Genomic DNA, 13,614 nt, shown 5'->3' on the forward strand with positions numbered 1-13,614 from the left:
GCTTAAAGATTAGGACAGATTGGTGTTGATTCGTAAGTGTCAACATTTGTGACTTATCTGTGGTCTTAAATGAATAAGGTGTGACATGTTGTCCCTCCTGTTGACGGGCTACCTGGAGTTTCTGATCCGCCATCACTCCAGCCAAGACCCGGCGTACGCATCATCACGCCCTCTGACCCCGAGCAGAGAGGACGCCAGTTGTCGCTGTGCTTCTCCGTCCCCGTCAGGAAGGTTTTTGGAGAGCTGGAGAGGAGGGGCGTCGCTTTTTGAAATGAAGCAAAATTGCAGTAATAAAGTTTCCTGAGATTGTTGTCATGTTTTGTTTGGAGCGGATCAGGTGTGAGTTTGGTTGAGTGAGTGCTAATCTACTGGGAGTATATGCAGGAAGTGTTTGATGATGTTTGATGTGAATCTAAATCAAATATTAGATTAGTAGGTTGTTTTTTTGCCCGTGTAAATGTTGTAGGAAATGATCTAAAAATAAACATTATTATCCTGCGTGACATTGTGTTTGGTGTGTTTCAGTGTGACATGAGGGAGCCGAGCGTGCTGCGAGTGGCCCCTGTACAACACGTTCATGTACGTGCATCGTTTTGTGGAGACGCTTGGTGCTGCTCTCGAGGAGGAAAAGAAGAGTTAGCGGACGCGTCCCACCCTGGGTGAATTTGTTTTACTGGAAATTGTCTATTTAACAACGACTGAGAATAAAAAGAAATGTACAAGTCAGAGTGAAGAACGGCCCCCTGTCCTCACTGTGACTGTCCCACTCAGGCTCTTGTTTTTTCTTCCTCTTTTGTCTTGACGATGTTGAACTTCATTCACAAACATTCAGAGATAACTCAGCCGAGAAGTGATTTAGAAACAATCTCAGAGCGGGGAAAAGACAAACTTTTATCTTTGCTGAGGGGGCGTGGTCATCCCGGTTGCTAGGTAACGAAGAATCATAACATCTACTCTGCTTCAAGGTCTATTAAAACCTGGGAAATGTGCAAATCTATCAATCATAGAAAAGATCCCTGCATTTGATTATTAATATGCACAAATACAACAGTGTGTACTTAAATAACAAAATAAATGGACTTAATGTGTTTTATTCAAAATTGATAAATAAATATACATAAATATTTTTTCTGCATTTGCTTGAAGAGTTAACGTGTTTCAGGTTGAATGAATAAACGCTTACATTAGGACAAACACATCTTTAGTGTCAGTGAGTACAAAGATGATTCTAGAAAGTGATTACAGATTATTGTTTGCACTTCCTGTGACTTCCTCTCCTTCTGCAGGCAGCCAGAGGAAAATTTCATCTGCTGGATAACATCCATTTAATATTCATTCAACTGCTCGTCACCCATTGGTTGTTTCAGAAATCAATCAGCGCACTTTCGACAGTCCCGGATGTGACGTAGAAGTGTCGCGACGAAGCGGAAGTAAAAGCAGTGGAGCAGAGAGACTCTGTAAACAGAGTTGAACACGTGTGAAACGTCTCGTCCAGGACACGGAGGGGTGAGTTCATTATTCTTTGTAGTTTGTTTTTGAATTTGAAGGGAGAAAGTGAAACTTTTGAATCTAGACGGAAGTGTGTCGGTGAATTTACGGTCATTTGTGAGCAGCTGTGATTTATTTGTCAAGCGGAAAGAACACGTGACTCTTAAACAATTACAAAAAAAAAGAAAAAACCCCAAAGTACAAATCAGGTTTATGTTTCATCCAATCAGATGTAAATGTGTTTAGTGTCACTTTAATGAACTAAACAATGGACTGAGCTTGTTGGTCCTGTTTGTGTGGACAATCCTTAAGACCACATCATCTACACAAATACAAACATGTGTTTCTTATAGGTACATTGATCAGTTCAACACATTTCTAAATGTTGTCTGCTCATGTTCATCAGACATGAACAGATTTGATCTGTTGTGTTGGATGAAGTTAATTCTTCCTCTAAACTGCTGATTCAGAGATGATTTTGTGAGTCTGACAAGAAAAGAAGTGATTGTTATGAGAACATGTTTTCTACATGTACAGGTCTATAAGGCCTGGATAAATTCCAACAAGCTGTCCATGTATGAGGAAGGACTAATCCAACCTGTGATGTCTTCTTTGTTTCAGTATGGGGGTCGCCTCCTCACCGGATGCCTGGAGGGTCAACAGGTAAGTGCTTAACACAACAGTCAAATATATAATGCAGTCTGTGCTAGTTTAAACCAGCTCATACATTTATGTTTTTTATTATCCAATCACCTGCACAGCTGTGGAAGAGTCATCATACCTTAGTATAACATGCAGAATATCAATCATGAATTATTCTTCAGTAAACATCACTTTTCCTTTCAAATACATCTTTAATTATGAACGTGTCCATCATCTCCACTAACTCACACATACAGATAAACTGTCAACATTAGCTGCTTGTGTGTATGAGACTGTACCATTGTGTTCTATTTATTAGATTTCATTGAGTCACTTCAGTTGTTTTATGAACGACCCCCCCCCCCTCTTTGTCTCTTCACAGGTCTGTGGGTTCCTTTTTACCAGCACACTGATGGACATGAAATGTTCTGCTGAGAGTCACACAGGACGGTGAGGAGCCTGATCCAGTCTGGGCTCACTACTTCCTCCCATGATTGATTTTCAAAAGACTCAGTCAAGTGTTGGATGCATGTAAGCTGCATTCATATCAATTCTGAAAGTTGACATCTCACATGCTCTGTTATTGTTAGCAGAACAACTTTGACATGTTAAACGTAGACACAAGCACACAGTATGTGAACACACTTTTATTAAGTTCATCTGTAGGGTCACATGACAACATGTTATACACAAGCTGTCTGCCTCCTTTCTTCCAGAAATCCTTCTCAGCAGGAGGAAGAGGCATCTGGGCCCTGACAATAGATCAACTGTTCTCATTGAGAAGTGTGATATGCTGTTAAAGGCAGCTCATTTCCTCCATAAACCAATCAAGCCTTTAATGTTGGGTCAGCAGAGTAAGTGAAGCTGACTGTGTTTGACAGAACACTCGTCTGCTACCAAGAGGTCTTTTATTTTTCTTACATATTCTGTGATTTTCCTCTGAGCTGTTTAAACAAAGTTTGACACTTTACTGCTGAATAATTAACATTTCCTGCTGTCAATGTGTCTTCAGCTTTTTAAAGTGACTGCTGTGCTGACTCTGTCCTGTTGATGTAAGTATGCTGTTTATCTAATTAAGTGTATGTTTACTTAAACATTAGCAGTGTGATGCTAAAGTGTTTTTCACTTTAAAAATACAGATTAGTGTGCTGAATATTTCCTGCTGTGAATGTCTTCAGCTTATTAAAGTGACTCTGTGTGTCTGTTTACTTAAACATTAGCAGTGTGATGCTAAAGCTAAACTGTCAGGTGTTTTTCACTTTGAAAAATTCTACACAAGAGGTTGAAAATTTTTTAATGTGCACATGTCCTCAGTTTCCAAAGCAGCACACAGACCTGTAAAAGAAACAAGCAAATGGGTAAAGCACATGTTAGCTAGCAGTGATAGCCACATAGCATAAAGAAAAATTGACCAAGTGTTTTCAAAAATACTCACGGTGGTTCTGGGGTGAATCGGGCAGCATAACTGGCCGGCTACGTGTGCGCGGCACAAGTGGCGCAGGACAAGTGGCCTTTCCCCTGCTTTTGCCCTGCCGCGTGCCGCTGCCGCGCCAAGACACGACTGACTCTTTGTACTCTGCTCCCGCAGGTGCTCAGCTCGGACTCGGACAGGTGAACTCCATCGTCCTGATTGCTGCTCGTCCGAGCAGCCAATCAGAGAGGCTCTACAGCGCGAGGGCTAGCGCGCATGCGTCGGCTCAATCAGGATGATGTCGGTCAGCTGCGTGAAGTCGGATGGTGTGTGGGGGCGTGCATCAATCGGGACTTCTTCCTCTGTGATTGGCTGCTGGGCTTGGAGTAATCAGGGACGATGGAGTTCACCTGTCCGAGTCCGAGCTGAGCACCTGCGGGAGCAGAGTACAAAGAGTCAGTCGTGTCTTGGCGCGGCAGCGGCACGCGGCAGGGCAAAAGCAGGGGAAAGGCCACTTGTCCTGCGCCACTTTGCCGCGCACACGTAGCCGGCCAGTTATGCTGCCCGATTCACCCCAGAACCACCGTGAGTACTTTTCAAAACACTTAATTTTTTTTTTTTTTTTTTTTTCTTTAAGCTAATGCTAGCTAACGTGTGCTTTATCTATTTAATCTGAACTGTGTTTCTTTTACAGGTCTGTGTGCTGCTTTGCAAACTGAGGACATGTGCACATTAAAAATCTTTAAACTTCTTGTGTAGAATTTTTCAAAGTGAAAAACACCTGACAGTTTAGCTTTAGCATCACACTGCTAATGTTTAAGTAAACAGACACTCATACTTACATTGACATGAGAGACTTCTTATACAGAGTCAGAACAACAGTCACTTTTAAAACCTGAAGACATTCACAGCAGAAAATGTTAAATCATCACAAGTAACACTGCTAATGTTTAAGTAAACATACTCAAGAGTTCACCATACTTACATTGACAGGAGAGACTTTAAGTATTAAACCTTTGTTTTTCTTTTTACAGGTCTGCATGCTGCTTTGGAAACAGAGGACATCGGCTACTTCACCAATCAAACTGCAGTCATTTCTCAAAGCACAAACTAACATTTACTTCTGACAATAAAACATCTTAAAAACTTTTGATGTCTTATTCTTCAATAACATTGAGGGTATTAACTATAACAGCTCCTCCCAGGACATAAGGGAAGGAAGTCTGATAACTACCTGGTCTATATAAACTTGCCCTACACATTAATCAAGGAAAGCTTTAAACAGTAGTTGAGAAATAACTGCACATGTTGGCTTAGATAAGCAGCACACAGACCTGTAAAAGAAAGAAGAGCAGTGTGGTTAGAGTGAGCATGCTTTCAATAAACACTCAACATGCAGTTTACCTCTGCTGAAGAACAAACTGATAACATGTGGTGTAAATTATCTGCATTGATACCTTTATTTACATGTTGCCCTGCAGGCTATCATTGAATATGTAATGAGTAGAGTCAGAACACATTTATATATTTAATGTAAACATGACTTTATTCTAATTCAACACTTTCTAACAGAGACAAATCATCTTACCACAGAGGTTCAGCAGCTCACCTGAAACACACAAAACAAACACAGGTCAACATCAAGTCTATTTGAAGAGTCAACTGCACATTTAAAGACATTGTTCTCTACTTCATGCTTTTAAAACTCAAGTCCACAGCTGCACAAACTCTTCACAGTCTTTATTATGTTGATAAAATGTTCTTATCTTAAATCTTCAGCAGAGACTCCATCATCACTTCAACGATCCTTCTTCTCAACGCATCGTCCAATCAGGCTGCAGATCTACGATGACGTTGCTGGAGTTCCTGCAGAGGAAGAGAAACACATTTTAGTTCCTGACGTCAAAGAATATGTTTAATAAATACTGAGGATTAACAAGAAGACTACAGAGAGCAACCTGTTTTAATAAAGGACATAAGATCATTCAAAACTGTGATTTAAGTTTTATGATTCACTCATTTATATATTTAGAGTTTGATACAGTATTATCATCTATCATTAAAGATTAAGTGTATATACTTAAGGTGAAGAAGTGTTCATTCAAAAACTTGTCGCTGGAATAAAATGTTTAAATTGTAAATGTTTCCATTAAATCTAAACTTTAAGACGTACTCTTGCATCAAATGTTTAAATCATAGACAGGCAGGACTGATTTTAAATGTTATTTTATTATTCACTAGATTAATAAATATTGTATTAATGACCAGCACTAATAAAGTGTGTCTTGATTAAAAATGTCAAAGACACCAAAAGAAACTTTAAACAAATTGGAGTATTAAAAAAAAAAAAAAAAAACCAAGCAAGACTCAAATAAATAAATCTAAATACTGTATAACTTGATTTATATGAATAATTTATGATACAGGCGTATAAACTCCAATATATAATTACTTTTGAGATTTACACATATGAACTGCTTATACATCACTATTTGTCGTCTCGAAGGACATGCTGTATTCAGAAGTGCATTTTATGGCGGATATTTCATTTTCCATACAAAGAGCGCCATCTGGTGGATATTTGTCAATTCTACAATGAAATTCATACCAGCGACCACCAGATGGCGCTCTTTGTATGGAAAATGAAATATCCGCCATAAAACGTACTTCAGAGAATTAATCTAGATATCAACTTAAACTAAATACACCCATCTGTGTTTATTTAAATCAGCGAAATACATTTAATGTGAGCGAAGGACAGCAACGATTAAATATTAATCTCATATAAAAAAAAGTTTCGTTTAATTCTTTAAGCCGGTGTTTAGTGGAGAAATGTTACCATGGCAACACATCTCGATGGGTAGCACTCCGGAAGTGTTAGCTAAATGCTAATCCACAGTAGCGTGTCAAACAGAAATGAACTAGTTTACAGTATGACGAAAACAAAGCTTTAACTTTATAATATTGTTCACCTTTATCATTTCATTTTTAACGATGTATCCGCTTAGCAAACATTTGTAGTGATAACGTTAGCATGACCTTTAGCCCGCGTGTTAGCAGAAAGGTGCAGCCTCAGCTTTTCTATTTCATCGCTTTTCACACAAAACTACATTTTAATGACTCACTGAGTATCTACACTTCTTCCTGTTTCTTCCGGCTCTTCTTCCACAGTTTTGATCAACAACGATGCTGCCCGTGGTCCTCGCTGCTCACCCTGTTGATCCTGAATCCTGTTTGACACACCTGTGACAATCAGAGGCGCTGCTAATCAGAATGCAAGGCTGGCAGGTGTGAGGGACCCCGGACCAGCTGAGGCCCCCTGAGGCCTTACAAAGTTTAAACCAAAGCAGTGACAGGAGGAAACCTTCCTAAAAAATAGTGCACCCTCTGACAGCACTCACTCAGTGTTCCTGCTGAACATTATTATTATTGCTGTGAAAACAAAAGTTTGTGAATGAAAGTCAACAACTAAATATTAAGAGGGAATGTGCATCCATAGGGGATGAAAATAAATGAATAAAATAAATAAAAGAGGGGAAGAGGAGAAACACAGGTAATGATGAATGTATGAAGGTCCACCTATTCATTCATCTGCTGCAGGTGAGACTGTTGTACAATACTCATTAATGATCTTATTGTGTCTCGATCAGCTGCAGCTCAAAATCAAATCCATTCAATAAAAATGAAAGATTAACCAAACTATTATATTGTGATTTGAAACTTTTCTTGGAATTGTATTTTATACATCCGTAAACGGGTCATTTGAATGTTCGTGTTCTGAACTATATTGTTTCTAAAGACTCGGGTGAAAATGCCCAGTTGACTACATGAATAAACACAAAGCGTATTGATTAAAAAGTCTTTATTGTGAATAACAAAATATGATCTCCATGACAACATTGTGTATGAGCAGGTCGACTCGGCTGTGTTTAAATGGAAAAGCGATGAGTGGCTTTGAAAACTGAAACACAGACCAGGGTGATGAGCTCACAGTCACTTTGGCGTGTTATCATGTTAAACACTAAGCTCACATGTATCCATTATATAATCTACTTAGGCTCAATACAAGTTTTTATAAAACACGAGTGCACATAATATGCTGTAAAAAAATCACCATTACGAACAATGACAGAATGTACTGGCATGAACTGAACTCCTCACTGGATGAAGTTCAGTTTAAAATAAAAGAGAAAATATAAACTCATAAATGGATCTGTTATGACTACACAGTTATATATTCTAATATATTAGACAATGCATTCAGAGATTATAATGGCACATAGTTGTCTCACAGGTCTGTTGATACCGAGTGTTAAATTCATTGTTCCACCGACACTCCCCTCTCAAATGTACTTTGAAGTTGTTAATCGCACAACAATTATACCCTCTATTTATCTGTAATTATATTATCCTACACATAGGGCCTTCAAAGGCAACGAAAGGTACAATATTTCTTTCAAATTTGGATACATAATATGTATGTGTGTACACCTGTTACATCTTCAGCAAGACTAAAGCATTACAGCAAGCATTACAAGCGATTGGTTCTTTCCTATAGCGGCTCAGCTCACTTCCAGATACTGGCCTCTCTTTGTGTTCCTGTGAGGCAGCGGCCCAGAATCCACCACTGGCTGGCTCCTCTTCATGGCGGTGTGGGACACACTGCAGATCTTTATATTGCCATCGTGCACTGGATGAACTGTCGTTTGAAATGATGTGGAAAATGTCAGAAGAACATGAAGTGACGATGGTCGACATGCTGAGACTGTAACGTCTTCAAACCTTCTTCTAATGTTTATCAAATCAGCGTCCACGACAAATAACCCCGACTAGAACAAGCTTTTTTATAAGGGATTGTAACTAAATGATTTTAGAACTTCTTTTAACGCTTATTGTTGGTTTTTTAGTCAAAATGGAAGCAGCAGCTTAAGTTTGTTCAAGAAAAAAAGAATACATGTGCAGCTGATACATTGTTTTAACCGAGCACAAGTTTCCTTTCTTTATTCAGAACAGAGCAGCTGAGGCGGAGCGGAGCGTCATCATTTAGCATGCAGACCATCGTTTACAATCAGTGCATGAGAAGAAACAAGAAACTCTTTACCTGTGCTCTGTTTCTGGTCTATAAGAGAACTACTCACACTGCTTTACTCTGACAGCACAGAGTACACTTCCTCATACTCTTCACTCACATCTTTGTGAATGAAACAGGAAACTATATAAAAAAATAAACCTTACCATTAAATTAGAGATGTTTGAAAAAAAGGGGGTTTGTAAAGCTTAATCTTTCCAATTAAAATCCAACTGTCACTCTTGTTACACCCAAACAACTGTCTGACAGTCCAATAATTTTAATAAGACTAAATAAACGGCACACTGTCAGAAGGAATGAGAGCTTTAAAAAAAAAATCCACACTTACGTCATCATAGCGGAAGGTGACGGCTCCCTGCTGCATGGTGTCTCTCCTCCTGAAGTTATCTGCAAAATGAACAGAAAAAAAAGCTCACAGCACTGAAGGCTAAACATTGACAACAAAAATAAAAATAACATTTATAACATGGTGAAATTAAAGTTCCAGCAGGGTGACTGTTTGCTGAATAATGAAGGTCTCATTATACTTCTGCTGTTCGTACCTGTGAGAGCTCGCAGTTTGACACAACAGGCCACGTAGTCGTCAAAGAAGATCCTTCCTCCTTTGCTGTAGCGCTTGACGATGGCATTAAGAGATTGAGGACTGACATGATAGCCTGGAGGGCAGAAAGGTGACACAAACACGTCACAGTTTGAGGACTTCCTGTGTCTCTGCTTTTCATTCAACATTCATGTCAGGCGTCTCACCCATAGCGCTGATAGCCTGGTTCATCTCGTGAGGTTCAACAGTCCCGCTGCGGTCCCGGTCGAACATCATGAAGTTCTGCTTCCAGCCGTTCAGAGCCTGGAAAAGCTCCTTGAACTCATTGAAACCCATCTTCCCCGTAAAGTCCCTCTGATGGAGGCAAGGTTAAGAGTTCATAACTGCTGACCGACGTCAACGAGGACTTCAAAACTGTGAATGCATGCTGGTTTAGCTGGTTCAGAGAGGAGCCACGCCCACTATACACATATTTCCCCAGTGAGTGAGGAGATGTTAGAGGAGGATGATACAGAAAGGATACATCCAGCATTGCGATCATGATCTTGCACGTCTCCAGGCTGAATGCTGTGTGGATAATAAAACATGTTAACAAGGAGTCATTCTGTGTTTTGATTTGACGTGATCTCAGAGAGATGTGCCAGCAGCTGGAAATCGAGCTTAATAATTAGATTTAACTCAAATGCCTGCTCTGAAACAATCCCAACACTTAGCTGAGTCTTTTGAAATCAATCATGGGAGGAAGCAGTGAACTTACGAGTGTAGCTGCCGGTGAACCCAGACTGGGTCAGACACCTCTGAAGCTCCTCAGCATCGACCTCACCGTCCTGCACAGAACAGAGAAACACAGTCCTGGAACATTTAATGTCCATCAGTGTGCTGGTTAAAAGGAAGAGAAAGCCACAGAGCTGTGGAGGCTACACCTAACAGTAAGGGGGGGGGGGGGGGGGGGGGGGGTCATGCATAATGTGCATCGAAGAATGCAACACTACACTGTCTCATACAAGCTGCACAAACAAACCTCTACAAGGTGATGTTGACAGTGCATCTGTGTTTGTTAGCTTACAAAAAAGACTGGTTAAGTGCACAGGATATGCTAATGTGAACAAACGTCACCAAAGCAGAGATCTAGAGCCGTCCAAAGAGCTCAACGTGAGACGACGTGTTGGGATAAGACACACTCTCAAAGAGACGCATGTTATTTCCTGTTTTAGATGTATTTGTAGTGTCGGCGACTGGATAATGAAAAGCATAAATGTATAAAAAGGTTCAAACAGACTACATTATATATTTGACTTTAAAAGTGGTGTGCCAACTTTAAACCTGACACTGTACAAAGCAGTTTATGATCAAGTGAAGACAGAGCAGAGAGATCGCTCAACCATTAAATATCAAAGATCACCGTCTTATCCTGTAGTGTGAAAGTGAAAGAAACTCTGCCCTGTAAAAACGTGGCTGTGTGTGTAATATGAACTCACCTGGCCTGCTATGGCTGTAAAGTAACCCCACATTGGATCATTGGCAGCTGGAGATGGAGCACCATATGTTCCTGGAAAGCCTCCTCCATACGGGGAATATCCTCCCTGAGGTGGTGCGCCTCCCATCGGCCCTCCCATGTGCCCGGGCATCGGGCCTCCCATGGGTCCTCCAGGCATCCCGTGAGGAGGCATCCCCTGCGCTGGCATACCTGGCATGGGACCCCCATACTGAAACAAAGAAGACATCACAGGTTGGATTAGTCCTTCATCACACAGCTCTGCCTCCTCATACATGGACAGTTGTTGGGAAATATCCAGGCCTTATAGAAAACATGTTCTCATAACAATTACTTTTTGTCAGTCTCTGAATCAGCAGTTTAGTGGACGAGATGGAAGAATTAACTTCATACAACACAACAGATAAACATCAGCTAATAAAATCTATTCATGTCTGTCAACATATCGTCTGATGAATATGAGCAGACAACATTCAGGGATCACTCTGTAACTTTATAAATGTAGTTATCAATGTACCTATGAGAAACACACGTAGGGCCATTATGTTTGTATTTCTGTAGCTGATGTGGTCTAAAGGAATTTACAGGACTCTCCACACAAAAGGATAAAAAATAGAATAAGGTGCGTCCATTGTCAAGGTCATTAATTAACATGACCCAGCTGTGACACTTCACACAATACTGTATTTACATAATGTCTAATTGTATGAAACATAAGCCTGTTTTCTACACATTTTAATACACTTATTCAATGTCAATAGACTGTAATAGAAGTTATTTAAAACATATAAACAGGTAAAGCCTTGTTCTGTGTATTAGCAGACTAATGGAGAGTCCTGTTTCACACTTTCTTTTTTTCTTTTTTTTACAATCCCGGAAGAGTGTTTACAGAGTTGTTATAAGGTGTTTTCGTGATTTTTTTTTGGCTCCTACGTTTCAGAAAACATGCAGAAAAAGTGACATTTACCGGTGAGACAGTTTAGGCTATAAATAGTAAGAACCTGTCAGAGAACAGCTGGTCACAAATTATCGGAAATTAACCGCAACACAACCCTCAGGCTAGACTTCTTCTGCGATCAAGAGTTTCACTTTATCACTTCAAAATCAACACAAATAACACGAACTAATCATTCACTCACCCCGCCGTATCCTGGATAAGCCATTTGTTGAAAAATTCAGTAAACTTTCACAAGTCTTCAATGTTTCTAAAGCGATTCGCGCTACTTCCAGCTTTACTCCGCTCGACTGTTTTCACTTCCGATAAGTCAGAACATTTTCTACGTCATATCCGGGACAAGCAACACATGCCGGAAGTGCGTTGAGTGATTTCTAAGACAGCCAATAAGTGACGAGCAGCAGTGAAAGAAACGCCCACTAGTTTATGTGCTGCTTTCAGGAACTCCTCGGAGAATACAGCTACAATAAAGAGCCGAGTTAAATGTTTATTACTCGATGAAAAGTACAATAAATATTTAGCTACTTTTTATAACGATGTTTTATTTTTGAATAATCAAAGCTGTTGGCATGTCGTTTTACATGTTTGATGGTTGGATGGGTTTTTAACAAGTAAACGTAACCAGTTGTAAAAAGTTTAAGAAGCTCCACTTTCCCGTATTTTTCAACACATCACTGAAGTATTTCCAGTGTTATTTCCTTATCTTATATTTTAAGTCTATGGTTGTTATACATGTTTTACACATTATCCTTTATTAATGGCTTTTATTTATAAAGATCTATAAATCACAATGTTGATATAATTCGTGCTTTTACATGTTGAAGGATCAAATGACCTGCTATCAGAGTTGTCCTGCATTAATTCTTTTTTGCCACTAGATGGTGCTTTTGAGACTTGTTCCTGTGTCACGTCAACGAAACACAAAATAGATTTTTTTATTGAATTTTGGTAGAGAAAGGAGAGTTAATGTGGACATATTCTTTTAGTATTCAATTGGAAACTCAAAGTGCCCTACTTCTGACAAATCATGTCCTCAATGCTTTGGATGAGTAGGAAATGTACTGCACTTTCATGGTAATATCATACTCTGTGTTTCTATTTTAGTTGTCTCCTCAAATAACTGTGAAAACATGATGTGAACATGTGAAATTGTTGTCCAATACAATCATCTTTGTTTGACATGTATCCAAAGATACAAGGTGAGAATCCACAGACCTGAGAGAGATCAGACAAAACCACATCTGCACTGAATTTTTACTCTTCAGTGAAAGTCACAGGAAATATGAACTTAACAGTAAAGCTGCACATTGGGTTGAGAATAGCGTGGGTGGGAATGTGCAAAAGATGCCAAGGCTTCCTGTTGATCTGTGTGTAGTCAAATGGCTCTCGCAAGAGTGAATACATGGAAACTTTTAATGTCCCTCTGGGAATTTGGCTTGCACAGTGACATTAATACAACACAACACAGGTGCTACCTTTTTAACAACTTAGTTTGCTCTTATTGTTAATGTTCACAGACAAACCATCAGGAGGTTTCAGTCCCTTGAATGTTCGAGGAAGTGAGAGGTACGATTGTCCACTACATCTGACAAAACATAGGTCGCAGATGGGCTAGCGGTTCGGTCCAAGCGGACGGTCTTGTCCAAATAAAGGCAGAAAATCTGCCAAAAACATAAATAAACAGGATCCTTTTTAACTGAACTGATTTTACATGGATGCATCAGTGTGCTGAATATTTATCATACATGCATTTGTCTTTTCTATTGGTATATTAATGTTTAAACGGAATCACATGTAAAATATGTTCAAAACTAACAGTGTTAGAGTTGTGCATTAAAATGTCCTTGTGCAGAGAAAGGGACATTGTGAAGCTCAGCTGCTGGACATTAAGGAGACGTCCACTCAGAGAAGCTTCACTGACCCATTTCTAACACCAGCGATTTCCTCACACTTCTCCAAACACAATCCGCCGAACTCCAGCGCTGTTCAACCT

General features: G+C 39.7%; 1 protein-coding gene and 2 long non-coding RNA genes across 4 annotated transcripts; 1 reads left to right on the forward strand and 2 right to left on the reverse strand.

Moving 5' to 3' along the window:
- Positions 1-524: 524 nt before the first annotated feature.
- LOC306818835 lies at positions 525-794 on the reverse strand. Its single transcript, XR_013778365.1, has 2 exons — positions 694-794; positions 525-655 (listed from the first exon to the last, which is right to left on the reverse strand). It is a non-coding gene; the product is annotated as an uncharacterized lncRNA (long non-coding RNA).
- Positions 795-1,189: 395 nt separating this feature from the next.
- LOC306818393 lies at positions 1,190-5,554 on the forward strand. Of its 2 annotated transcripts, none has more exons than XR_013778187.1 (6): positions 1,190-1,506; positions 2,110-2,151; positions 2,513-2,661; positions 2,847-2,984; positions 3,143-3,182; positions 5,321-5,554. It is a non-coding gene; the product is annotated as an uncharacterized lncRNA (long non-coding RNA). The 2 variants fall into 2 exon arrangements; XR_013778188.1 differs by lacking the exon at positions 5,321-5,554 and adding an exon at positions 4,576-4,667.
- A 1,834-nt stretch (positions 5,555-7,388) lies between these two features.
- On the reverse strand, positions 7,389-11,954 carry LOC306818668 (grancalcin-like). Its single transcript, XM_079336353.1, has 8 exons — positions 11,806-11,954; positions 10,650-10,877; positions 9,929-9,998; positions 9,695-9,738; positions 9,378-9,525; positions 9,173-9,286; positions 8,959-9,017; positions 7,389-8,240 (listed from the first exon to the last, which is right to left on the reverse strand). The coding sequence occupies exons 1-8, from the start codon at positions 11,827-11,829 to the stop codon at positions 8,214-8,216; spliced, it is 714 nt and encodes a 237-aa protein (XP_079192479.1). The 5' UTR covers positions 11,830-11,954; the 3' UTR covers positions 7,389-8,213.
- Between the last annotated feature and the right edge of the window lie 1,660 nt (positions 11,955-13,614).

The sequence above is a fragment of the Symphodus melops genome (genome assembly GCF_947650265.1).
Source record: "Symphodus melops genome assembly, chromosome: 23".
Taxonomy (NCBI): domain Eukaryota; kingdom Metazoa; phylum Chordata; class Actinopteri; order Labriformes; family Labridae; genus Symphodus; species Symphodus melops.